We start from the raw sequence: 27,154 nt of genomic DNA, 5'->3' as shown, positions 1-27,154 counted from the left end.
CAGAGTTTGCCATGTCAAGCATCTACAGTATCAAATCTTGGTGGTCCTCTCAAGTCTGAACTATCCCCAGGTGCACGGATAGAAGTTAGTGTTGATTTTGCAGATTTTCCCACTGGTGGAAACTTGCTTGTTGTCAGGAACGTTTCAGGAGCTGGCGAATCTTAACAATGAACATAATGTATGAGTGTATAAGCAAAATTTCATAGGCGACTGTGGTTTCTACAATTCAGATACTTTGTTTTTGCAGTGTTTTATCCGACGAGGCTAATAAGCGATTTGATTTCAGTAAATTTGCAAACTACATGGGTTTCACTCATTGAAAAATCACATCCCATTGGCCAGAGCTAATGGAGAAGTCGAGAGATTTATATGCACCTTGAGAAAAGAGATTTGCACAACTACAGTGAGACCAAGTCAGGATTCGAGAGTTTTTTTTAATTCGTTCATGGAATGTGGGCATCTCTGGCTCAGCCAGCATTTATTGCCCATCCCTGATTGCCCTTGTTCAGGGGGCATTTAAGAGTCAACCACATTGCTGTGGGTCTGGAGTCGCATGTAGGTCAGACCAGGTAAGGATGGCAGATTTCCTTCCCTAAAGGACATTAATGAACCAGATGGACTTTTATAACAATCGGCAATGGTTTTGTGGTCATCATCGGACTTTTAGTTCCAGATTTTTTAACTGAATTAAAACTTCACCATTTGCCATGGCAGGATTCGAACCCAGGCCCCCAGAGCATTACTGTGGGTATCTGGAATACTGGCCCAGTGAAAATACCAACATGCCATCCCCTCTCCATAAGTTATGACTTTCTTTGCAAATACAGAATGAGTCCTTACTTAACCTCCAGCTACACTCATCGTTGCACATCCTACTTGTACATGTCATGCTGAGCTACCCAGTAGAACTAATGATCAACAATTACATGAACATAATTGAGAAAAGAAGCATCAAACAAAAGTAAATGCACAGCGAAACGTGAAATTTAGAGCGATGCTGTTAAAGCCAGGTGATAAGGTGTATGTGAAAGTTAATGGTCAAGTTGGAAAACAAACAGCCCCTTATGACATCCAGGCTCACTCTCAGGCTCCATTTGCTGTGACCAACCAGAAGGATCAATGATCACTGCTAAGCCTGATTCACAAATCATCACACAAAATGCTTAATTCTTCAGAGCACTGAAAACACCATTTGTAAGCATTGAATCCAACTCAGACATCAACATCTCAGATGGAGAAAATTAGTTCAATGAGACCTTATCTGATGTCAGATGATATCCTACTCATGCGAGAAAATGTCTGTCACGTTAAATGATAATGTTACAAAGAGAAGTATTTTCAGTCGGTGAAGACACCTTTTACCTCATTATATACGACTGAGTGTATTGTAAAATTAATACAGTTTGTATATGTGATGGTGTTACTAGTGAAGATGAATGTTAAAGTTACACTTAAGTTTATTGTTTACACTTTTGGAAACATATATTGGAATATATCATGCCTCTCATTAACTAAGAAGGGGGAGGGATGCAGTGTATTGAAAATTGCATTGTGTATTTTGCCTATTTAAGATGCAAAACTTATATTAGCAGAGGGAGTCTAGAAGGGAATAAAGGACGCTTGTCCAACCTTTTCGGATTGAGGGGGGCACATTTCAAAACGTTCTCACTCAAGGGGCTGATGAGCAAATTTCGGAAAGATAAAATTTGGCACCACATTAATTTCAAAAAAGATTGAGGTGTGAAAAGAAACAGCTTCCAGCAAAAAAAAGGTAATAAATAGAAATGAATATTGGAGTGTGATAGGGTGAGAGTATGTGCGTCCGGCTCACTCCCAGCCTCGGGGTACTCACTCACTCACCCTCACCCACTGTGAGAGTGGATGAGAGTCCATGTTGGTGTGTGGGAGTGAGGGTGAATGAGAATTCTAATACTGGGAATGAGCCAGACATATACACGCACACTCTGCACCCCCCCACACATGCTCTCTCCCTCTCTCTAGCCCTTCACACTCACTCTCTCCCTCACTCTACCACTTCAAACTCTCTCTCCCTTCACACACTCTCTGCCCCTCCCTCTTAACCCCCTAACTGCTCTCTCAACCCCCCCACATGCTCCCTCACCAGCCCCCCACACACTCCATCAACCCCCCTCATACGCTCCCTTACCACCCCCCAACATGCTCCATCAGCCCCCCCACATACTCCCTCACCACCGCCCCCCACATGCTCCATCAACCCTCCCACACGGTCCCTCACCACCCCAGCACACGCTCTCTTCCTTCCCCCAATCCACTCACTCTCACACGGTCTCCAGTCACTCACTCACTTAGGTGCCAGTGGGTCTCTTTCGGGCTCACCCGTGCCCTGCTCTGGCTGCCTTGGCCCCGCTATTCTGGCTGTCTCATGCTTTGAGCCCTGGAGCTCCTTCAAAACCTACCTTCCTGCTCTTTGCTGCTTGTCCACTTGCAGGCTGGTTTATCCCTGCAGCTGCTGCTGAGAGGCTCACTATTGAGCTTATAAGCAGCAAATACAAAGAGAGCAGTTTTAAAGCATTTTTCAAATATAAGTCAGTTGACTGTCTAAGAGGTTTGGCAGGCTGAGTTCAGGGCCACAATATGGCACATGGGCAGTGAGTTGGACAAGCCTGGAATAAAGGAATCCAGTTGTTCTGTTTCTTCCTGAGACTCACTGAATCTTCCTGCTTCTTCCCTAGAATTTCACAGCGATGGGAAAGCAAGTGGGTGCATGACCGGGAGGCCCTGTAGATGCTTCTGATAATGGTGCTGTGTAGGGAATGGGAGATGCACAAGAAGCCAGAGTCAGGGCATTGAGGTAATTATGGGGTCAGTTGCAAAGAAGTGTCAACAAATACAGCAGTAATGGATGAGTCAAAACTATTGTGAGTTAGGAGAAGGCAGCAGAGGAGCTGAATGTGCGGTTGGACCCAATAGTTAAGAAGCACCCACATATGCTGGTGAATGAACGGGCTAAGAACCATTCAGGCATATTTGCCTGCCAGGGTAGTATTGAGTCCGAAGATGACAAAAGCATGGATGAGAGTTTCAGCAGCAGATGGCTTCATCCCATCTGATCCCATGTCTTTGGATGATGTTAATAAATAACATTGTGTAGGTGACAAAGAGACCGGGGTCAAGGGTACAGCATTGTAAAAAACAGGCCTGAATTTTGTGCTCGTCACATGCATGTGATAGGTGGGCCTGGAAGTGGATGCGATATCCGCTCCCTCCTGCAATCGCAAGTTGAACCCAATTTAACGCTGGCTGGCCAATTAAGGGCTGTCCAGCGTGAAATGCACACTGACAGTAGCTCAGTGCTGCCAGCAGGGGCGGGAGCATGGCAGGCGCCAGGTCCAATGGGAACCCGGAAGGCGGTTTAAAAATTGTACAGGCAGCTCCCTGAAGGCTGGCAGGAGTTGCTGAAGAGCCTCGGGGAGCTGTTTCACATTGAATTGAAGGATTTTCCATTGGGAAGAGTTATTGCCTCAGGATTCACTGCCAACACCAGATGGGAGGGCAATGCTGTTGGGCACCCTGCCCACACTTCTCTGATGACTGCCTGTGCACTCTACTGGAGGCAGTGAGTACGCCCACCCAATGTCTTCTCACGCAAGTTTGGGACCACCGCTCGCCAGCTCCGAAGGTGTAACGTGTTGACCACAGAGTTAAAGATGTAAGTTGGGAAGAATAGATGTTGCTAGAGAGTCTAATATTAGATTGGCAAGAGTGGAAACAAGGAAGGGTGGCCTCAAAGGAGAAGATGTGTTAAAGAGGGATGGCATGGACATCAGTGTCGAAGGGTATAGAGAGATTGAGAAGAACAATAAAGAACAATGCACCATAGTCACATTCACCATTTGTGCATTTGTTTAGAACAGTTAGATACAACTTCAAAATTATTTTAACCACATGATTTGTCACCTACCGCTAGTTGTTGGTTCAGAATTTGTGGCTTTCAAAAAAATTACAATGGTTCAATTGCTCAGCTTAGTGCTGCATACATGAGCCTAATTTTTAGAATAATAGAATCATTGGACAGGAAACTGTGCTGGCTGTTTTGAGGGGCTGAAATAGTTTGGGAAGGCAGGACATTCACCCCATTCACCATAGACAACTAGTGCTGTGCTAATTGAAAGGAACAGAGCCATTTAAATATTTGGTGTCAGTACTCTGCAGTAACTCAAAATGGAGAACCCTGCTCTGATGAAATGGGAGATAATTATAGTGGCATCTCCCACAGAGAAAGAGTGCCACTAAAACCATGCAAGATCTAAAGAAAGTTGTGTCATTTCGACAATTTCCCTCAGAGATCAACCGAGGAAGCTCAAAACATTTAGCCTGTGGAATTTTCCAGTATTCAGTACACTAAGGTGTGTTGTATAGAAATGCTGACCAATATATTCACATTTAGGGAATAATAATTTACCTGGGAACTACACAAAACTGGACGGGGTATATGTAATACATAAAGAGGATTAGATCAAAATACATATGAGAAATAATTAAATTTAACCTGGTACAAATCCTGTCAAATATTCAAACCACTGGCGTACAGTGGAATCTCCAAAAATGTAAACTTTTTTCCCACGGAGACAGTCTGTTATACTTGCAGGTGTGTTGAAACGCTGAATGTTACAGCTTGATGACATCCACTGGTCCTGATAATAAAATCCAGATGGTGAAAGCAGAGGCTTACCAGGGACACATTTTCCAACCCCTGTGCCTGAAAATAAAGATAAAGCATTTAAATACTCAAAAACCACTGCCCTCTACCTTAAGTATATGTTTTTTTTTCAATTGGCTTATTACACTTTCTGGAAAATCCCAAAAGGCCTTCTATAGTTACCAAAGACAGTTAAACAGAAATATAAAAGAGCACAGCATGTAGTGCAATGGGCAAAGCTGCTGCCAATCGGCTGGGTGAAGTGGGGTGGCAGTGGGTGGGGTTTCAGGCAGCCATGCAGTGCATTAATCTCTGGCCATCCAAGTAGTGGCCAGCATTCTCCGTGATGTGTTGAGAGGCCTTCAGACTTAACCAAGACAGGTTCTTAGTACACTCATGCTAACCCATATGTCTCTCTCTTTCATCCTGCAGGAGGAGTACATGAGGATCATGGAGCCTGGTGAACTAGCTGTATGCCTTGTGGCTTACACAGAGCGAAGATGGCGGAGGAGAGAGTGGCTGATGCGCTGTCTGTGCAGAGGGAGGAGCAGCACCCTCAGGAAGAAGGGGTTGCTGGGGCTCCCACATATGCTGCTGAAGAGCCACAGTGAGCCGTCCCGGGTCAGTTCTTTGTGATACCCAGGGTCTATAGACACCGCCTTTCATTCCTGCAGTTGGCTGAGATCCTGTGTCACCGAAGACTGTGTATATCTAGGGAACTGGATGGCCACGTCTGCCACCTGCTGCAGAATTTGGCACCATGGGAACATGGAAGGCACCCACTGCCAGTGGCTGTGAAAGTGCACAATGGCACTCAATTTCAAGGCTCCACAGATGGTTTCTGTGCATCTCTCAGGCCTCCATCCACAAATGCATCCATGAAGTCACTGATGCCACCTTCACGAGGGCACATAAATTTGTGCAGTTCGCCCAGGACCATGACAGTCAGGATGCAAGAGCGATTGGATTCCACCCAGATCTCGGGTTTCCAACAAGTGCAGGGTGCCATCGACTGCACTCACATGGAGCTCAGGTCTCAACCACAGCATGCAGTCAACTACATCAACTGCAAAGTTCCATTTGCTGAAAGTGCAGTTGGTGTGCAACCACCTGAAATGCCTCCTGCAGGTGAGCGCACGGTTTCCAGGGAGTGTCACGACTTCTACATTCTCAGTCGGTCACAGATTCCTGATGTATTCCAGGGTCCACAGAGGCTGCAGGGATGGATCCTCTTGGATAATGGCTACCTGCAGAATATGAGGCTGATGATACCTGTGCGGTCACTTCAGACCACAGCAGAGCGAAGGTATAATGAGGCTCATGCTGCAACTCGCAACTTGGTGCAGCAGACCATTGGGATGCTGAAAATGAGGGTCCAGTTCCTGGACCAGACGGCAATATTGTCCACAGAGGTTGTCATGCATCATCATTGCCTGCTGCACCCTTTAAACCCTGGTGCTGCAATGGAGAGAGGTGCTGGCTGAGGAGGAGTTGGGGATCTCCTCTGATGAGGAGACGCCGAAGGGGATGAGGGTGAGGAGGTCCTCGAAGGCAGCAGTGATGGGGATGAGGCCCTCGCACTGGCCAGACAAGGCAGGTGTGATCAGGAGGCCCTCATAGCTGCTACATTTGTGAAGGATGATGACGACACACAGTGAGGAGACCCCATAAATCCTCACATTGCATCTGTGAATGTTTGGCTCCAGTCTGGCTCATGGCAGCATGAATACCCTCTGTGAGAATGCTCCTGTCATGGAGACGCAGTGGAGGCCCTAATATTCGCTCAATTGCAGGAAGATGATGACAGCATGCAGTGAGAACACTCCATAGATCTTCACATTGCCTCTGTGAATGTCTGACTCCTGTCTGGCTGAGGGCAGCTCACTTATGCTCAGTGATCAGGGTCCTATCATAGAGACGCAGCCATGAAATTTTAGAAATGCCTGATCCTTTGTTTGCCTTCAGCGCCTGACCCCTTCAGGAGCACCACGTCACTGGCCACAGATGCTGAAGAGATGGGGGTCAGCCCCACCTTGAAGGTGCTGAGAGCACATAGAGGGAATGACGGAACTCTGTGACGCCTGCCCACTACATTCTGGCAGCAATGACAAGCACCTTCGAGGTGCAGGCATCAGTAATGTCTCCAGGGAGTGTGAGGCCGGACCATCACTTTGTTCTGAAGGCTGCACAAAGCAGAAGGAAGAGGCCCTGGACTGAGACACCTGCCTTTATCTTGTGCAGAAAGGTTTCACAGCTGAGTTACATGAATACTACTCATCAGAATAAGGAGCCATAGGCAGGGAGACATTCTTGGAAGTTTATTGACAATAGTGAACAATATGTACAAATGATTAACAACCATGCGACATCATCTTCTTAACATTCCTAACCCTGCCACTATGTCTTGGTGCTCCCCAGACATCCACATCGGAGGTGGAGGCAGCCTGCTGACTGTGATGACCTCGGCGGTCGTCCTCTGGAGGGGCAAGACCTGGAGGGCCCTGGCCTGCTTTCGGGGTGCTTCTGTGTGACAGTGGTACCCTCCTCAGCCTCTAGAGCTGGAGCTGCTGAGGTCACAGGAAGAGGGGATCCAGATGGGCCGGACACTCCCGGAGTTGCCTGGGTGAACGGACCCGGTGGGGGCACAGCTGCTGATCCTCTCCCTATGGGTACCCAAGGGTCCCAGGCTGACTCCTTGAGGAGAAGGGGTAGCTGGATTGAGATTGAGCTGCCCAGCATCCCTCTTGCATACACACTGTTGGAAGCCAACAATGGCATCAGTGATGGAGTTGAGCCCGTGCAGCAGTGCAGGAGTGATGTCCTGGACCAAGGTCTCCAAGGCAGCTGCCATTCTACCAGTGTTGACTTCAGTGTGTTGGCATGCCGGTGCTATCACTTCAGAGTGAAGGCGGACAGATTCCTTCATCATCCCTTGCAATCCGAGGAGTGCAGCAGACATCCCTTCCTGATGTCCCCGAGCTTGCCTTTGTAGTTCCAGCAACATTGACATGAGCGAGTGAAGAAGCTCGTCATCTGACTCAGATTCAGCAAATCTCTGTCCCCCAGCAATCCTCCAAGTGCCGGACATCTGGGATGTCCCTGTCGCTGCCTGAGATGCGCTCACCGTGTTGAGATCCCGAAACTATTCTAAGGCTGAGTCCCACCGAGGTGTGTCTCACTGCACTGGTGGAGGGTGTGGGTGAGCGCAGTGATGGGACTTCAAGGAGGGTGCCTTCAGATTCCTCTTCAGAGGCTTGATTAGAGGCCCTGGGTTGTGGACTCTGTCGGTATTTCCCAGATGTGCATGGCAGTGGCCTGTGAAACAGGACACATTACTCATGGCATGGTTGTCTGATGGATGTTACACGGCTAGGCCCTTACTTGGTAGAGCACCACCGACTTCACCGGCAGCACAGGACTGGTCCAGATCAGCGCCAGCCAGCTGGATGGTTCTGTTTTCAAAGTCCGTGACCCTGATTTCAGGAATTCCTCCAATGGTTTGTGACCTCTCCCTCTTGTTCTGTGCCAGCTTGTTCTGCATGAGTACAGATGGGGAGAGTGTAAGCAGGACGCCCACCAGGCCAAATGATAAGTATGCCTGGCCTGTGTGGATGGTAAATGGTCCCATGGATGAGATGAGGGCAATGATGGTATGTATGAGAGAGTGAATGGTGATGTCCCTTGAATTGGTAGTGAGTGAGATTTTTATTCCTCAAAAACTTTCTCCTCTATCTTTTCCTCAAAGTATTGGGTACGGTCGTATGTCCCTGGATAGTCTGTAATCAAGTGTCTGTCATTCAGTTTTGAACCATGATAATCAGTTTTGACAAATCAAACCTAATCCTCTTCCAACCATTGTGCAGTCAGGATGCTTAGCAATTAGGGGCTGAATTGTCCGGTTGACGAGCGAGGGCAGGGCCCACTTGCCAACGCGTAAAATGACACGCGGTGATGTCAGGCGGGCATCCCAACATCACTGCGCGTCATTTAGCTTTCCAGTTTGGCGGGCGTGCAGCCGAGTCGGCTGCGTGCCCGCCGAACTGTCAGTGGCCTATTAAGACCTGTTAAAAACTAATTTAAGCAATTAAATGAGCTGCCCGATCAACCTTAAGGTTGGTGGGCAGGCAAAGAGCCCAGGTGGACGTCGTATTTTTCATGAAACCTCATCCACGAAGTGTTTTAAAGTTCAATAAAAATTTGAAAATAATTCTTTGACATGTCCCAGCTCATGTGACAGTGTCACATGAGGCGACATGTTTTAAACGTTTTTAATTACTTTATTTCAGTTTCTAGATGTCAAACTGATCTCCCTGGGTCAATATACAAAGCTGTGAATATTGCAAGGAGCCCTCATATGTTTCTTCTGGTTTTCAGAACATGGACTGAAAATCACTCTAATGAAATGAAGTCAACTGTGCCTTATTTTCCACTTTTCAATTGTCTCCCTGAAGCCCTGACAGCTGACCTTCTGCAATGAGATCATAACGTTCTTTGTCACTAACATTAAGGGCTGGGTTTTCAGCTTGGCTTGCGGGCACGCACCCGACACACACAAGCGTGATGTAGCACGTGATTAAGTCGGGCGAGCGTCCCGACATCACTGCGCACTCGTGTGATATTTCGATTGTCGGGCCCGCACGGGAGTCGGCAGCCCACCCGCCAACATTTAAGAGAGCTGTTAAGCACATTAATAAATTAATTAAATAGAATGTTTCCCTGCCCGTCCACCAAGTAGCCTTTGGATTTTTGAGGAAACCTCATTCACGGGCGGGATGAGGTTTCCGATGTTAATTAAAAACAAAATAAGAATTTTTAGAACTTTTCTTCAACATGCTCCTGCTTATGTGACAGAGTCACATGACGGGATATGTTTTCCATTTTTTAAAACACTTTATTTTTAATGTGAAAAAATCTTCAGCACCCTGGGGCAGCTCTGTGGCATCAGGGAGCTTTCTGTGAGCGTACCCGCGCGCATGCGCTGACCTCTGCACTTGCCCTCCTCCCCCCAACACCCTGGCAGCGCTGAGAGTTTCAGCACGCGATCACGCTGGCTCGCCGTTAATTGGCCAGCCAGTGTGAAATCGCGGTCAGGGGCCAATTGGGGCAGCGGGTCGTTGCTCGACTGCTCCTTGGCACACCCGCCGTGCCTGCCTGACGAGGGGAAATTCCTCTCCTAAGTCAATCCAATTAACTATGTATTGACATTCCCAGTATAAGTTTGAAAATTCTCTCTCAACATTCTACAATGAGTAAGCAACACTCTGAATACTACAGAAAATAATAACCACTCATGGAATGTCCAAAGTGTAATATTCTACCCAAGGCATCAGGACTTGGACAACAAACGGTAGCAGCTAACCTTACCACTCAACAAGTTTACATTCAAACAGAAACACAGAACATGATGACATATGGGACCCACATTTGTCTTGAATTAATAAACCTATGAAAGATATAGCACATTTGAACTCCTTTGCAACTTCCACCTCATCTCTCAGGGACCGACATAACTGATCAAGCCTCCTGAAGTACATTAGTACTTCAAGTGAAGTACATGAAGTCTTGGTACATGTATTGGTACTTTTACCTCATATACACTACATGTAAGGAAAGGTTTTATATCATTGAGTTCATCAAAAGCATGACTCAGTTTCAGTGTTTCAAAGTCCTACAACTTTATTAGGGGGTAAAAGGTGATATTCTATAATACCTCCATATCAGGGTGACAGGGCTACAGACCGCAAAATTAAGCTCCATAGCACTACTGAAGCCGGTGCTATAGAAGCCAGAGGCCCTCAAAATGGTGCACACAACATTTCTGGTAACTTCCAGTGTGACCTGCGCAGCACCCCATGTTAGGAAGGGCGTTAGCTGGAAGCTTTCTCACAGTGGATAGATTGTGACATCGAACAGCCATTCAGCTGCATGAGGGACCCCACCATGAGAACGATTTAAAGGACCAATCATTTAACTTGCAGGTGAGGCATTTTCCACTTGCTGTTGTTCTAGCAAAGTTTGTGGAAATACAATGAGATGTTTTGGATGAGTTCTGGTAACTTACAGGATCTGGGAGTGTTGCTGTTTCCTGGAAGAGATGGAAGAGGAATTTTGTGACAGAAAGGGTAGTGTACTCATCAAAGCTGTAACTGCAGATCCTCTGGGTCTACAACACAACAGGAAAATGGAGCTGAGGCTGCAGAGAGGGGAAGCTCTGCACAGAGGGATGAGGAGGAGGAGTAGGCCATCTGACACTTTGAGCATGCTCCACCATTTACTAAGTTCATAGCTGATCTTCTACCTTAACTCCACCCCCACACTATCTTCATATAGAAGGACTCTTCTCAGTAGGCCCAATCAACCAAGGGTTTTCAGGGAGCACTTCTATCTCCACCTTAGCCAGCAGCAATATATGAGGCACCTGCGATTCACCAAGGGGGTACTCATAGAACAGTGCCAACTCCTTCAATAGTACCAGCAGGGAAAGGATAGTGCTGCCAGTGGCCTTCAAGGTCATCATCCCCCTTAACCTTTACATGTCCAGGTCCTTCCAGGTAGGAGAGACAACATTGCAACATCATCGTTCGCCACCTATTGCTGCATTGGAGAGGTAACACAGGCCCTGAACACAAGGCAAGGAGAGTTCATCATTTCCTCACTCACCAGACAGAAGCAGGAGGAGAGGACATATGGCTGTGCCAGTGTAGCAGGATTACCAGGGAGCCATTGACTGCAGCCTTGTGGCTCTGTGGGGCCCAATGTCAAAGGGCAGAGATCTAGGAACTAGAAAGGTTCCACTCCATTAAAATGCAGTTTCCGTGCAACCATGCCTAAATCATCATGTTGGTGAATGCCTACCAATCTGGCAGCAGCCAGGTCACCTTCATCCTCAGCATGTCTGCTGTTCCTCCATCTTTGACCAACCACAAAGTGCCAGAGACTGGCTGCTTGGAGAAAAGGGATAACCCTGTACTCAGAGCTGACAACTTCGCTCCACCACCTGACCATACATGTCCAACGGGCCAACAACGGGCCCTATGTTGCTATTCAGAATATCTTGGAGCAGTCGATTGGCATTCTGAAGCTGCCTGGATCGCTCAGAGGGAGCTCGAGCAGAGCCCTACAATACTCGTTCTAGTTTGTCTCTAAACTCACGGTTCTCCAAAACCTTGTTATCATGAGCACACAGGCATTGCCACTGGAGACATGGAGGCTAATTTAGGAAAAGGAGACTGTGTGGAAGCATCCAGAACCCTTTCTCTCCAGACGGGTTGTCCATGAGCACCTACTGAGACTTTGGTTCCTTTGGGTCATTATTTACGACCATTGCTCCAATATTCCCCATCTTCCCTTTTCTCCACAACATCCCATAGCAGCAGCTTCTTGGCTAAAATCCTGTCATAAAAGCAACAATGAAAACCCTGTCATAACATCTTTACCCAAAAACACATTCAATAATGTGAAAGGGGCTGAACTTATGCATTCCTTTAGTGCCTGTCTCGCAGGTGCCCTTGCCTATCCTAGTGCTCCCCAGCAGTGCTAAGCCAGTGGCTGCAGCATGGCAGGTGCAAAACTGTTGACTTTCACTGGGGGAGATAGCAGATGGCCATAAGTTCTTAGCTTTGGACTGCACCACCTCCTCTTGGTGGCTGCCATCTGGGCTGGCTGACTAACAGGCAACAGCAAGGGCACTGGCGGAATGGCAATGAGAGCATGAACGCTGTCATCCTGAGAGAGGAGAGCAGGTTTGTGCACCATGGAGCCACTGTCACTTCTACAGGGCAGCACCTCAGCAATCCTGGTAATCAGATGCCGCACAGGTTTCTGGACTGTGTTAGCCTGCAAGAGCCTTTATACATTAGATCTATATCCATGATGGCAGCAGTCTGGGCCTGCATGGCAGGAAGCATGGAAGCTGGTTCCATTGGTGGGTACATTGAGGATTAGTTGGGCATCTGAATGTTAGTCCTGAGTCCTGACAGCTAGGCACTGCTGGTGGGTGATCGGGGTGTAGTGTATGGGGTCAGTGGTATTTTTTTTAAAAAATTATATTAATTTATGGGATGAAGGCTTCGCTGGCTGGGCCAACATTTATTGCCCATTCCTAGTTGCCATTGAGAAGGTGGTAGTTAGCTACCTTTTTGAACCACAGTGCTGCTAGGAAGGGAGTTCCAGGATTTTGACCCAGTGACAGTGAAGGAACAGTGAAATATTTCCAAATCAGGATGGTGAATGATTTGGAGGGAAACTTCCAGGTGGTGGTGTTCCCATCTATCGACTGCCCTTGTCCTTCTAGATGGCAGTGGTCATAGGGTTTGGAAGGTGCTATCTAAGGAGCCTTGGTGAATTCCTGCAGTGCATCTTGTAGATGGTACACACTGCTGCTACTATGCATCGGTGGTGGAGAGAGTGAATGTTTGTGGATGTGGTGCTAATCAAGCAGGCTGCTTTGTCCTGGATGGTGTCAAACTTCTTGAGTGTTGTGGGAGCTACACTCATCCAGGAAAGTGGGGAGTACTCCATCACACTCCTGCCTTGTGCATCGTGGACAGGCTTTGGGGAGTCAGGAGATGGGTTACTCGTCACACTATTCCCAGCCTCTGACCTGCTCTTGTAGCCACAGTATTTATATGGCTAGTCCAGTTCAGTTTCCAGTCATTGGTAACTTTGAGGATGTTGATAGCAGGGCATTCAGTGATGGTAATGCCATTGAACATCAAGGAGCAATGGTTGGATTCTCTCTTTTTGCAGATGGTCATTGGTGCAAATGTTACTTGCCACTTATCAGCCTAAGCCTGGGCATTGTCCAGGTCTTACTGCATGGACTGCTTTGTATCTGAGGAGCTGTGAATGATAATGAGTTACATATAAGGATGAAACCAGGTGGGTTTTTAGACTTTTAATTCCTGATTTTTTTATTGAATTTAAATTTCACCATCTGCTGCAGTGGGATTCAACCCAGGTCCCCAGGCGTTAGCCTGGTCTGCTGGATTACTAAATCCAGCAACAATACCACTATGCCATCACCTCCCCCTAGTGGATAGAAGGGACATTCAATGCCTTGACTACCCACGTGAGGTCACTGAACTGAACTGCCTCAAGATCCTCAGGGTGATGCACCTGCTCCCTTCTTAGGATGTTAAAGAGGGCCTTTTGGCCTCCCATGGGAGGTAACTCTCCTCCTGTTGACAACTGGATTAAGATTTCCAACACCGCATCCAACAAGCTGGATGTTCACGCAACAAACTGAAAGCTGTCTCTCTTCCTGTTGATCTATTTATAACCAGTTGCTGCAGAGACAAGCAATAGCATCTTCCTAAAACTCAGAGCAGTTCCTCTTTAAGAGCAGCAGGCTCTAGCCACGCACATTGCTGGGCCCTCTTTTAAGCTAGCCAGAAACATATGTTGTCTTTGGCTAAAATAAAAGCAAAATACTGCGGATGTTGGAAATCTGAAATAAAAATAGAAAATACTGGAAAAGCTCAGCAGGACAGCACCTGTGGAGACGGAAACAGAGTTAACGTTTTGTGTCCGAATGAATCTTCTTCAGAGCTGGGTTGTTGAGTTTGGCTGCCTGCCTCAACAGGACCGGCCATGGGCTAATCGTGAATTGCACAATTGAAACTGGCAGCTCATAAATTTCTAGCCCTTAGTGTCAAATTTTATTCAATTATGCTTTCAAGGATCTCTATAGGGCATCTGTGTATATTAAAACAGCTATTTAAATGAAGTGTTGATTGGAATTGTTTTGGGGTTTGCCTAACACCCAGTGATCTTGATAGGGTAGAACAAGTTGTCATCTAGGTTTGTGTCATGGGGCATGGGCATGACAAAGTGCATGCAAAAGTGAGGAGCACACTTTTAAAAAATTCTTTCACAGGATATGTGTGTCACTGGCTAGGCCAGCGTTTATTGCCTATCCCTAATTGTCCTTGAGGAGGTGATGGTGAGCTGCATTCTTGAACTGCTGCAGTCCATGTGGTGTAGGTACACCCACAGTGCTGTTAGGAAGGGAGTTCCAGGATTTTTACCCAGCGATGGTGAAGGAACAGCGATATATTTCCAAGTCAGGATGGTGAGTGACTTGAAGGGGAACTTCCAGGTGGTGGTATTCCCATGTGTCTGCTGACCTTGTTCTTATAGGTGGTAGAGGTCACGGGTTTGGAAGGTGCTGCCAAAGGAGCCTTAGTAAATTGCTGCAGTGCATCTTCTGACTGTACACACAGCTGCCACTATGCGTCAATGCTGGATGAAGTGAATGTTTAAGGTGATGAATGGGGTGCCAATCAAGCAGGCTGCTTTGTCCTGGATGGTGTCAAGCTTATGATTATTGTTAGAGCTTCACTCAACCAGGCACGCGGAGAGTATTCCAACACACCCCTGAATTGTGCCTTGTCGATGGCGGAGAGGCTTTGGGTAGTCAGGAGGTGAGTTACTTGCCACATCTCTGACCTGCTCTTGTAACCACAGAATTTATTTGGCTGGTCCGGTTCAGTTCCTGGTCAATGGTAACCCCCAGGATGTTGTTAGTGGGGGATCTCACAATGGTAATGCCATTGAATGTCTAGGGGAGATGGTTAGATTCACTCTTGTTGGAGATGGTCATTGGCATTTGTGTGGCGTGAATGTTACTTGCCACTTATTAGCCCAAGCTTGGATATTGTCCAGGTCTTGTTGCATATGGGCATAGATTGCTTCAGGATATGAGGAGTCATGAATGGTGCTGAACATTGAGCAATCATCTGTGAACATCCCCACTTCTGACCTTACGATGGACGGAGGGTCATTGATGAAGCAGTTGAAGATGGTGGGCTGAGGACACTACCCTGAAGATCCCCTGCAGTGATGTCCTAGGACTGAGGCTGTGGTGGCCTAGACAACTATAGGAATCCCACTTAATACTAAAAGGGTTAATGGAGAAATTGAATTAAATGCTTAAGCCTAAGACAAAAATACTGCAACCTTGAAGAATAATAGCATCTTGTCTGACAACTATAGCAGGATGGGCCTTGAGATATTCCATGTGCCTCTCTCTTGGGCCAAATGTAATCAAAGTTTTGATAGTCAAATTATAAACAACTGCACTTGTGGTGTAGGAATGGAAATTTACTGGAATGTGAATTGGTCAGTAAACTTATTCAAATAAGTGGATTGAGATGTATAAAATTTACTGATTGGTTGTAAAATGCTTTTAAGCAAGTCTTTGTGTATTCTGCTTTGAGACGGTACAATAACTCTCACTGTATTGTTCGCCCTTGTGCACAAGTAATAAATGGGGTTTCTACGATGAAATGATGCCTTGGTGTGATTAATCTCCTACAGTTTCTGGAGGTTCCACCGAGATGACTAACTCCTCGGGTTGAGTCACGGAGCGCCAGTGTTAGGACCTCGCAGTTCAAGGACTCCCCAGTCCGCGGCAGCCCCATTTGGGCTTCTGGGGTTCATCGACCTGCGATCTGCCTTTGCCTGCCTGTGGCTGACTCTCAGGGTAAGTTATCTATTTTTAATATTTGGGAGATTAATTTGGCCAATAATTTAGTGTAAGTTAGTAGTCATATTCCCAGGGGTTCAAGTCCCCTGGAGGTGAAAAAGTAGTAGTATTATACCCAAGGGTTCGAGTCCCCGGAGGTGAAAAAGTAGTTGTATACCCAGGGGTTCGAGTCCCCTGGAGGTGAAAAAGTAGTAGTAGTATACCCAGGGGTTCAAGTCCTAAGGAGGTGATAGAGTAGTAGTAGTATACCCAGGGGATCAAGTCCCCTGGAGGTGATAAAGTAGTAGTAGTATACCCAGGGGTTCGAATCCTAAGGAGGTGATAGAGTAGTAGTAGTATACCCAGGGGTTCGAGTCCTAAGGAGGTGATAAAGTAGTAGTAGTGTACCCAGGGGTTCGAATCCTAAGGAGGTGATAGAGTAGTAGTAGTATACCCAGGGGTTCGAGTCCTAAGGAGGTGATAAAGTAGTAGTAGTATACCCAGGGGTTCAAGTCTTAAGGAGGTGATTAAGTAGTAGTAGTATACCCAGGGGTTCGAGTCTTAAGGAGGTGATTAAGTAGTAGTAGTATATCCAGGGGTTCGAGTCCCCTGGAGGTGAAAAAGTAAGTAATTTCTGTATTTTAAGTATATATTATTAAGTAAAAATGGGAAATATGGCATCAAAGAAACCCCTGGTTCCTCCTTTGAAGGTAACCCCAAATGCATACATGTATGTCCATTATGGGTCTGAAAGTGTCCAACATGTTTCTGATTGTGTAAAATGGACCCAAGTTAAGGGATAGAGTTTCCCGTCAGACGGAACTTTTAATCGGAATAGAACTGAGCGCTTATAATATGTTTTAAGGGAGGTAGACAGTCCGCTACTGAATTTTCTGTAACTTAAAAAAAAATGAATTGACCTAAGTTCCAAGAGCTGTTTGTGCTGAAGAGAGAGAGAGATGGTACCCCAAGGAGGTTAATCAGCAATTAATAAGCAGCAGCAGAGAAAATGTGCGCTTTCGTCAGTTTGAAGGTCCCTATAGGTGGAGCCTTCAAGATCTCTTTATTCCCCCACTGCTACTTGAAGATTCATTTAGAGTTAAGTTCAATATTAAAGGAGTTTTGATACACACCTTTACCTATGTGTTTGTTTGTGTGCAATGAAGCATTTGTATGTAAGCTTTAATGTGTTTTCTTCCCTGTCTTTTGTGTGTGTAGTTGAGCACGTTAGAATCGAAAGCCCCATATTAGATTAAAGGAAAAGTTTATTCAAATATTCCAAAGTTTTGAGTATAAGGTTTGAGTTGAGGTTTCTGGCAAAAATCGTAATTTGAAGGTAGTAAAGATAAAACAAGGCTTGCTTTTGTTTGAGATGAACCAACCCTTGTACCACCCCCTTGCAGACTATTAGGGAATAACCCTCATCATCAGCTTCCAAGCTGATTGGGATTAATACATATGAATTCGTGATCTAAAATTCTGAGGAAAAAAAATTACTTGAAATTCATAAAGATTCTAGGAAAACCAAATGGCATAAACACAAGGTCTAGGTGGTTCCAATGGATAAAAAGGGGCTTCTTATGAAGAGATGAATTAAATATTAAAGGAAATCTGCATCGCAACAGCACTGTAATTTGAATTTGGGACAATCTTGAGATGTAAAGTGCAGAGTAATTTAACAGATTACCTTTGAATCACTAGGATGTTATCTAAGATAAAGAATGTGTCGATAAACATACGGAAATTATAACTTGGATACGAATTGTTACACATGAAAAAGAGGTTGTTTTAATTTTGATAGTGTAAATTACAGTTCTTACAAGGTTTAAAAAATTTGAGGTTTGGTTCTTGATTAAGTTCTCAAAAGGGAATTTTCATTTCAAAAGGTTTGACAACAATTGGCACTAATTCAAATGCTGCAAGCTTTTGTGTTTGTAAGTCTGTTCCCAAAATGTGAAATTAAGCTCAAGACCTTGACAAAGTTTGGCAGAAATCCAATTTTTGGCCGAGTTAATGAATCCGGGATAATTCAAAAAAACAAGTCAGACATAATTTAGTGGGACAATAAGATTTCTTTGAAAAGATAAGGAAGCAAAACATGTCAATTCTTGATTTCTGTTTTAAAACTGTTAAGAGAATATTTTATTTATTTTAAAGCCTTTTCCAGGCAACCTGAACAAGATAAGATGGTAGCTGTTGCATGTGTAAAATGGTATGAGGCAAGTTGGAGAATGAGTCAGGGAAAGAGAGCATAATGTACAAACTGTTTTAAGGGAAATGAATTTGATAATCTGGCCATCAACTGGGGCATTGGAACTGCATAGGGGGAGATAAGCAAAGATCTAGAGACAGAGATCCCTGTTGAAATGGAATAGTTAATATGGCCTAAAGAGTAAGGAAACATTTTAAACAATCAAGACAATAGAGAAACTGAACTCAAGAGAATCTTAGGATGATCATGGTCAGGAAAAAAACTTAGAGGTAAAACTATGTGGAATCTGTAGTTCAGGAATTGAAATGTAAGGAGAAATAATAATTAACAATTTACCATAAGATGGATACAGAGTTAAGCAGTTCCCAGAGAGAACCATCACTGGAAGTGAAGATACCAAGCCATTGAAAGTTAGGATAAGAAGGTGCATTGTAGAGTTGTTTAAGGAATTGAGGTCTGACATGAGACAGCAGTAGGAGAGAGTAAACTGGAAGGAGTGGGGGTGCCTACCCAGATGGATTCAGAACAGGGAACTCATTTCACAGGGAGAGTCATTAAAGAAATATGTAATCTTATGGAGATTAAGCAGAAATTCCATATTCCTTACCACCTCCAGAGCCCTGGGATGGTGGAAAGGATGAACTGAACTTTAAAAAAACATTAATCAAGAGACAGGGAACAACGCAATATTCTAAAGCGCCTTAGGGGCTACCCCAAGCAGGACCACCAGGTTCACCCCATTTGAAATGATAACAGAAAGGCCATGCAATTATCTGAAGGCATTATAGTAGGAGATGTAGGGCCACTGAAAGGAAAAATACAGGACAATGTAAGGGAATTAAGTAGGCAATTACATGAGTTGAGAGAGGAAGTTAGAGACTGACAGATGATTAAGGATATGGAAACAGGCAAATCCAAAGAGCAACAACGGACTCACCCACATGGGGAATAAGGTGATGGTCAAGGTGAGCCTGGAGCGAACAGGCATGGACCATGCGAGGTAATTATGACAGGTGATACATGCGCACTTGTAGATATGAGCACGAGAGCCGATGTTTATGTCTCCACAGATCTACAATCCTGGTCGTGGGCGTATCAATACTGGCAACAAGGTCAGGGATCATCACTGCTCATCCCGCTCCGCAGGAGGAACTTTGGTACAGCACGAACAGCGCCGAATGCGACACGCAATGTGGAATGATAAATGTAACAATAGGAGAACAAGTGCTTTCAAATTGTAGTAAGGGTTTGCTTCAGATTGGGCATGGGAGGTCCGCCACTACCCAGCCACCTCCCACCTCTACTTTCACAGTCCGAGTAGAGATAATTGAAGACTCCCAAACCACACTGACTGACCCATCTTATCCGGCTATGCATCCAGGACCGACGAATGGCTTGGTACTGGTTAATCAGAAGTTTTGTATGGTAATGTACACCATGAGCTGGAACCCGTGGTCTTGAATGTATCCGGTGTCGTCCTGCCCCTGTGGTGCTCAACCCATACCCAAGCGCTCTATACGGCTCTGATGATCAATTGATGACTGAAGCAGTTCAGTTCAATGGCGAGATGCGATCAGGCTTGGGAGGGAACCGCATTAAGCGCAGCCTGATAAATGATGTCGCTACAATATAGGGACATCATTGGTTAATCCAAAGCCTGGCCACCGTGCTCGAAAGTCATGCGGGGACTATCAGTAAATTAATTGAAATAGGGAAAAATATTTCAGACGAAGCGAGCAGAAATGATGTTTGCAGCACCTATGGATCTTGGGCACTGGAACAAGTCCGAGAAAATTTAAGACAGATTAAAGAAGGGGTAGTCCCTTTATGGGTAACTAATGAGCATCTATTGAATCTCTCACGACACAGGAATCATGACTTGACCGGTTGCCAGCTCAGAGGTTTAACACGTGTATATAGAATGAATGTTGAATGTATAGTGAATAGTAATATGCTAATAGGCATTGTATTAGTAATACCTGTCATACCTATGTCAATGACATAACCCAGGCAACATGCCCACAGTGACTGCTGGTACGGGACCCCAGCCTTGGGGCCCATTTGTACACCTAAAAATGGACTTTATACAAATGCCTAAATGTATGGGATACAATTATGTTTTAGTTCTAGTATGTTTGTTCTCGCGATGGGTGGAGGCGTATCCCACCTGACGGAATGATGCTGTTATTGTTGTAAAATTGTTATGTGAATACATACCCAGATTTGAGATACCAGAGATTTTATCGAGTGATAATGGACCTCATTTTACTGCTAAAGTGATCAAGGAACTGTTGAAAGCCTTACAATGCAACCATCACCTTTCCTGCTCATACCACCCCCAGTCTACTGGGGTGTAGAAAGACAAAATGGTATTCTGAAAAACAAACTAGCTAAATTATGTGAAGAAACCGGTTTGAAATGGTCTGAAACTCTACCCTTGGCGCTCATAACTATGCGCTGTCACCCTAACCGTACCACCACCCTCTCTCCTTATGAGGTTGTAATGGGATGTCCTATGCGCCTCCCAGTGGCCCCATCTTTGTCTGCTAGAGAAATGGACATCCACACAATGGATGAAGGAATGATTACATACTGTATGGTGCTCACTAATTCTCTCAAGAGCTTGCCTATACAGGTAGTAGAAGCTCAGAAAAAACCCAACATTGAAGATTGCCACAATACCAGCCCGGGGACCTAGGCCTGGTAAAGACCTTCAGGAGAAAGAACTGCTTGGAACCTTGATGGGAGGGGCCTTTCCAAGTCCTGCTCACCACCCATACGGCTGTGAAGGTTGAAGGACGTCCCTTGTGGATCCACGCATCGCACGTCAAGTGGATGCTGACCTTGGACAGAAGAGCTTGTGCAAGAACTTTAACTGAGCCGTCAGAATGCTGACTCTGATTTGGATCCTGTTCTGCGTGGTCCTTGTGGGGGGCATGGACTACCAATTCTGCGGTTCAACGAATGCAGGCCGTCGCCTCGCAAGTTAATCGGACTAAATGTTGGATTTGTACCCCTCCTCCTCTGAGATGCATTTTCTGGCTTTCCCCTCAGATTCCATATGGTCCCTAGGTAATACAGGGGCCCTCATTCAGCAAACACCCAATTGGAGACGGGAGCCCACTTTTGTGGTTGTTAAGGGGTGGCCTGGCTATGCGTCAGGAGAAATTATACCAAGGGTAGCACTTGGGTGGGCGAGCTGCCACTGGGTTCCTGTGCCTACCTTGCTGATTCAAGCCAGTTATCTATCCCTCCCTCTCCTCAGGGATCAGGATTCCTTGGAGGATGAAGCCCAGAGGCTAGGACACATAGAACTTGGCTAAGGGTGGTGGATTGTTCTTTTAGGACAAAAGGGGGGGAAGTGTGGTGGCCTAGACAACTATAGGGAGCCCACAACAAACAAAAATACCTGGAAAAACTCAGCAGGTCTGGCAGCATCGGTGGAGAGGAACACAGTTAACGTTTCAAGTCCAAATGACCCTTCAACAGAACTAAGTAAAAATAGAAGAGAGGTGAAATATAAGCTGGTTTAAGGGGGGGGGGGGGGGTAGGACAAGTAGAGCTGGATAGAGGGCCAGTGCTAGGTGGAGGTAACCAAAAGATGTCACAGACAAAAGGACAAAGAGGTGTTGAAGGTGGTGATATTATCTAAGGGATGTGCTAATTAAGGTAGAAAGCAGGACAAACACGGTACAGATAGCCCTAGTAGGGATGGGGTGGGGTGAAGGAATCGAAAAAGGATAAAAGGTAGAGATAAAACAATGGATGGAAATACATTTAAAAATAATGGAAGTAGGTGGGAAAAGAAAAATCTATATAAACTATTGGAAAAAAAAGGGAGGGGGAAATCGGAAAGGGGGTGGGGTTAGGGAGCCCACTTAATACTAAAAGGGTTAATGAAGAAATTGAATTAAATGCTTAGGCCTAAGAGAAAAATACTGCAACCTTGAAGAACAATAGCAATTTGTCTGACCACTATAGCAGGATGGGCCTTGAGATATTCCACGTATCTCTCTCTTGGGCCGAATGTAATCAAAGTTGCACTGGTCAAATTATAAACAACTGCACTTGTGGTGTAGGAATGGGAATTTACTGGAACATGGATTGGTCAGTAAACTTATTCAAATAAGTGGATTGAGATGTACAAAACTTACTGATTGGTTGTAAAATGCTTTTCAGCAAGTCTTTGTGTATTCTGCTTTGAGACGGTACAATAACTCTCGCTGTATTGTTCTCCCTTGTGCACAAGTAATAAATGGGGTTTCTATGACAAAATGATGCCTCGGTGTGATTAATCTCCTACAAGATGACTGACCTCCAATGGAGAGTTCCGATTGACTTCAATTTTGGTAGGACTCCTTGATGCCACACTCGGTCAAATGCTGCCTTAAGGACAGTCACACTCACCATGCCTCTTGAGTTCAGCTCTTCTGTCCATGTTTGGAGCAAGGCTAAAGTGAGGTCAGGAGTTGAGTGGCCCTGGCAGAACCCAAACTGAGTGTCAGCGAGCAGGTTATTTCTGAGCAAGGGACACTTCATAGCACTATCAGTGACCCTTTCCATTACTTGGCTGGTGTTTGAAAATAGACTGCTGGGGCGGTAATTGGCTGAGTTGGATTTTTCCTGCTTTTTGTGTACAGGACATACCTGGGCAATTTTTCACATAGCTGGGTAGATGCCAGTGTTGTAGCTGTACTGGAACAGCTTGGCTAGGGGTGCGACAAGTTCTGGAGCACAAGTCTATTGCTGGTATACTGTCAGGGCCCATAGCCTTTGCAGTATCCAGTACCTTCAACCGTTTCTTGATATCAGGTGGGGTGAATCGAATTTTCTGAATATTGGCACCAATGATGCTGGGGACCACAGAACAAGGCCAAGTTGGATCATCCACTTGGCACTTCAGGCTGAAGATGGTTGCATATGATTCAGCCTTGTCTTTTGCACTGATGTGCTGGGCCCCCCCATCATTAAGGATGGGGCTGTTTGTGGAACTTCCTCCAGCAAGTTGTTTAATTGTCCACCACCATTCAAGCCCTGGATGTGCCAGGATTGCAGAGCTCAATTCTGATCCATTGTGGTTGTGTGATCACGTGATCACTTAGCCCTGTCTATTGCATGCTGCTTATGCTGTTTGGCATGCAAGTAGTTCTGCATTGTAGCTTCACCAGGTTGACACCACATTTTTAGTTATGACTGCTGCTGTTCCTGGTATGCCTCCTGCAGTCTTCCTTGAACCAGAGTTGATTCCCTGGCTTGTTGGTAATGGTAGAGTGGGGGTCTGCCGGGCTATGTGCTTATAGATTGTGGCTGTGTACAATACTGTGCTGCTGTTGGCCCATGGCCCCTCATGGATATCCAGTTTTGAGTTGCTAGATCTGTTTGAAATTTATCCCACTTAGTGCCACACAACACGATGGAGGATATCCTCCATGTGAAGACGTGACATCATCTCCACAAGAACTACGTGGTAGTTACTCCTACCAGTACTATCATGGACAGGCATCTGTGACAGGTAGATTGGTGAGGACAAGGCCAAGTAGGTTTTTGCCTCTTGTTGGCTCCCTCACCACCTCCGCAGTCTTACAGCTATGTCTTTTAGGACTTGGCTAGCTTGGTCAGTAGTGGTGTTACACCCTCCGAGCTTCTTCCAAGTGATGTTCAACAGGGAGGAATACAGACTCATCAGCTGGGGAGTGTGGTAGATGGCAACTGTCTTGTTTTTTGTTTCAATGATGCACACAGGCCATCAATATTGTAGCTAAGCTAACTTTATTGACAACATATTTTCCTAACATAAACACAAATCTGCAGTAACTGATTTCTATCAAGACAGGATCCAACATGTGCTATCTGACCTTCAACTCCCAGGTCAGCTGACTCCCTATCTTGTACAGAGTACCGTATATTATCTAATACTGGAGTCCACTACCACAACCAACTATTATCATGACATTTCCCTTTTATGAAAATTTTTTTTATACGACTCAAGTACACAAAGTCCCTTATCTATTCTTTCTCGCTCTGTTTTGATCAATCTGTTTTGTCTTTTACTCATTCCTGTGTCTCTGTGGTTTTTTTACAATTCTTCCACTGGATGTTCTGAATGGTAACAGAGGTGATTTTGAAGGACAAGGGGCCTCCTCCAGCTCTGTGTTGCTATCACCCCTTGGATAGTTTTTAGGACTCTCAGGCTTTGTCTGGTTATCTGTGGCTTCACTGGTGCATTCTGGCTTTTGATCTTCAGCTATACTTTCTGTTTCAGAGCAGGGTTGTGTTTCATTTGCTTTCTGTAAGAATTTCCGGTTTCTCCTGTACTGTTGTCTGTTTGGAGTCTGTATTATGTAAGACCTTGGTTCTCCTGTGATTCATGCGACAACAGCAGGAATCCAGATCCCTTCATGCTGAATCTTTGCTGTCTCTCATGTTCAGGTCAGGCAGAGATTAAAGTACTGTCTCTGCTTCTGCTGTCTCAGTTTGAACAGGTCCTGCATGCTGTAGCCCACTGGCTGTGGAAATAACAGTTGGGGCACAGTTGGAAGCTTAGTTCTTAGTCTTCTCCCCATCAGGAGCTGTGCTGGAGATGATCCAATGTCCTCTAATGGAGTATTCCTGAAATCCAGCAGAGCCAGGTAGGGGTCTCTTCTGTCCGTCTTTACCTTCTTCAACAGGTGTTTTAATGTCTGCACAGTATGTTCCACCATTCCGTTGAATTGTGGATATTTGGGACTTGATGTAGTCCTCTGCAAATTTGCAAAACTCAGTGCCTGAGAATTGTGGACCATTCTCTGAGATCAGCACTTCAGGTATGTTGTGGTGAGCAAAAACTGATTTTAAATGATTTATTACAGTGATGCTCTTACTATCATTTCTCAGCACCACAGACTCAAAAAACTTTGAGTAATAATCTAAGCTAGTAGATACTCACTGTTGTCAAATGTGAACAAGTCCATTTCAATTTTCTGCCAGGGCCTCTCTGGGATAATGTGTGGCTGAAGTGGTCCCTTTTGTTGCAACTTACTGTACTTTTGGCACAGTGCACACGCATTCACCATTTCCCCAATATGTGCTCCCATTCCAGGCCAATACATTACATCTCGAGCTCTTCTGCATGTTTCTATGCCAAGGTGGCTTTCATGTTTGTGCTGCAGCATTTCTTTCCTCAGTGTTGCAGGAATTATGATCTTTTCTTCCTTGAAAAGTGTTCCTTCTGCTACATGAAGTTCCTCACAAAGGTTCCAGTACTCTTGTACAGCAGAAGGGGCTCTGCTCTGATGTGTGGGCCAGAGAGTTTGCACAATCTGCTGCAGTTTTCTCAGGGTGGCGTTGTTCTTGGTCGCTTCCCTGATCTCGTCCAGTTTGGTTACAGCCACAGTTAAGTTCTCTGTCAGCATGTGAACCTGTGCTTCTGTTTCTTTATCCTCTTTATCCACAGATGTACGTTGCCTTGCCCGGTTTGTATTTAACTCTGACCTCGTACTTTTGCAGACACATTAGTAATCTTTGGATTCTTGATGGTGCACGTTTCAGGGGCTTTTTAAGTGTAGCTTCCAGAGGCTTATGATCAGACTCTACCTCCATGACTTTGTCATAGACAAACTGGTGACAGTGTTCTAAGCCAAACACAATTGTTAGCATTTCTTTCTCTATTTGGGTATACCGCTGCTGTGTTTCAGTCATTGCCTTTGAAGCGTATGTCACTGGTGCCTCATTTTGCAAGAGGACAGCACCCAGGCCAGTCTTTGGAGCATCCACTGATATCTTGACCAGCTGACTGATGTCGTAATACTTTAACACTGGTGCCTGGGTCAGTGTTCCCTTCAGACTGGTCAAAGTTTCCTGGTGGATTTGTTCCCAGTGCCATTCCACATCATTTTGTAGAAGTTCTCTGAGAGGTTCTGTCAGGTCTGACATGTTTGGAATGAATTTCCCAAGATAGGTCAGAATTCCAAAAAACCTCTCCAAGTCTTTCACGACAGCTTCAATTTTACTCGGGTCCAGCTTCAGTCCCTCACGTGTTAGCACATGTTCCAAGTACTTGATTTCATGAAGGCTTATTTTGAACTTTTCCTTTTTCAACTTGAAGTTCCTTTCTCTAGCTCTGGCCAACACCTGCCTCAGTTTGTGGTCTTGTTCTTCTCATGAAGCTCCCCAGACTAGCACATCGTCGATATAGGTTTCCACACTCTTTAACCCTTCAAACAACTGTTCTGAGGAACACCTCCGGTACTGAATTAATACCAAATGATAAATGTAAAAACCTGTATCGCCCATATGATTTGCTGAAGATACAGAGATTGGAGTGCGTTCATCCAGCTTGACCTGCCAGAAGCCTGAACTCGAATCCAAGACTGAATAGTATTTGGTATCAGCTAGCTTACACGTGATCTCTTCTACTGTGGGCAGCTGGTAATGCTCTCTTTGTACTGTCTGGTTTAAGCCTCTGGGACCCTGACAGACACGCATATTCCCATTTGATTTTTCTACCATTACAATTGGATTAATCCACTTTGTCGGTTCTTCAATTTTCTTGATGACGTGAAGTTTCTCCATTTTGTCCAACTCTGCTTTCAGTCAGTCTCTCAGCATTACTGGTATTTTCCTGGTTGAGTGTATTTTGAGTGTCACAATTTCGTCAATCTTGATGGTGTGTTCTTCTTTTAGACAGCCAATCCCCTAGAACAAATCTTTTAATAAAAGGTGTGGCTTTGGGTACCCGCATGGGCCCCAGCTATGCCTATCTCTTTTGGGGTTTGTGGAACATTCCTTGTTCAAGTCCTACTCTGGCCCTCTCCCA

At 45.4% G+C, this 27,154-nt stretch overlaps 1 protein-coding gene across 3 annotated transcripts in view; it reads right to left on the bottom strand.

Annotated features, from left to right (window-relative positions):
• The window catches only part of LOC121290969 (NXPE family member 3-like), a 100,305-nt gene that overhangs the window by 30,259 nt on the left and 42,892 nt on the right, over positions 1-27,154 (bottom strand). For 2 of the 3 annotated variants that reach the window (XM_041212049.1, XM_041212050.1), the window contains exon 5: positions 4,532-4,741. The exons of the other annotated variant lie outside the window; for it this stretch is intronic. In XM_041212049.1, the coding sequence (XP_041067983.1) occupies positions 4,532-4,741 (210 nt within the window). The remainder of the gene's footprint in view (positions 1-4,531; positions 4,742-27,154) is intronic. 3 annotated transcript variants of the gene reach the window in all.

The sequence above is a fragment of the Carcharodon carcharias genome, chromosome 18, assembly GCF_017639515.1.
Source record: "Carcharodon carcharias isolate sCarCar2 chromosome 18, sCarCar2.pri, whole genome shotgun sequence".
In the NCBI taxonomy this organism is placed as follows: Eukaryota; Metazoa; Chordata; class Chondrichthyes; order Lamniformes; family Lamnidae; genus Carcharodon; species Carcharodon carcharias.
The sequence above is the reverse complement of the archived record's forward strand: the minus strand, read 5'-3'. Positions and strand labels throughout refer to the sequence as shown.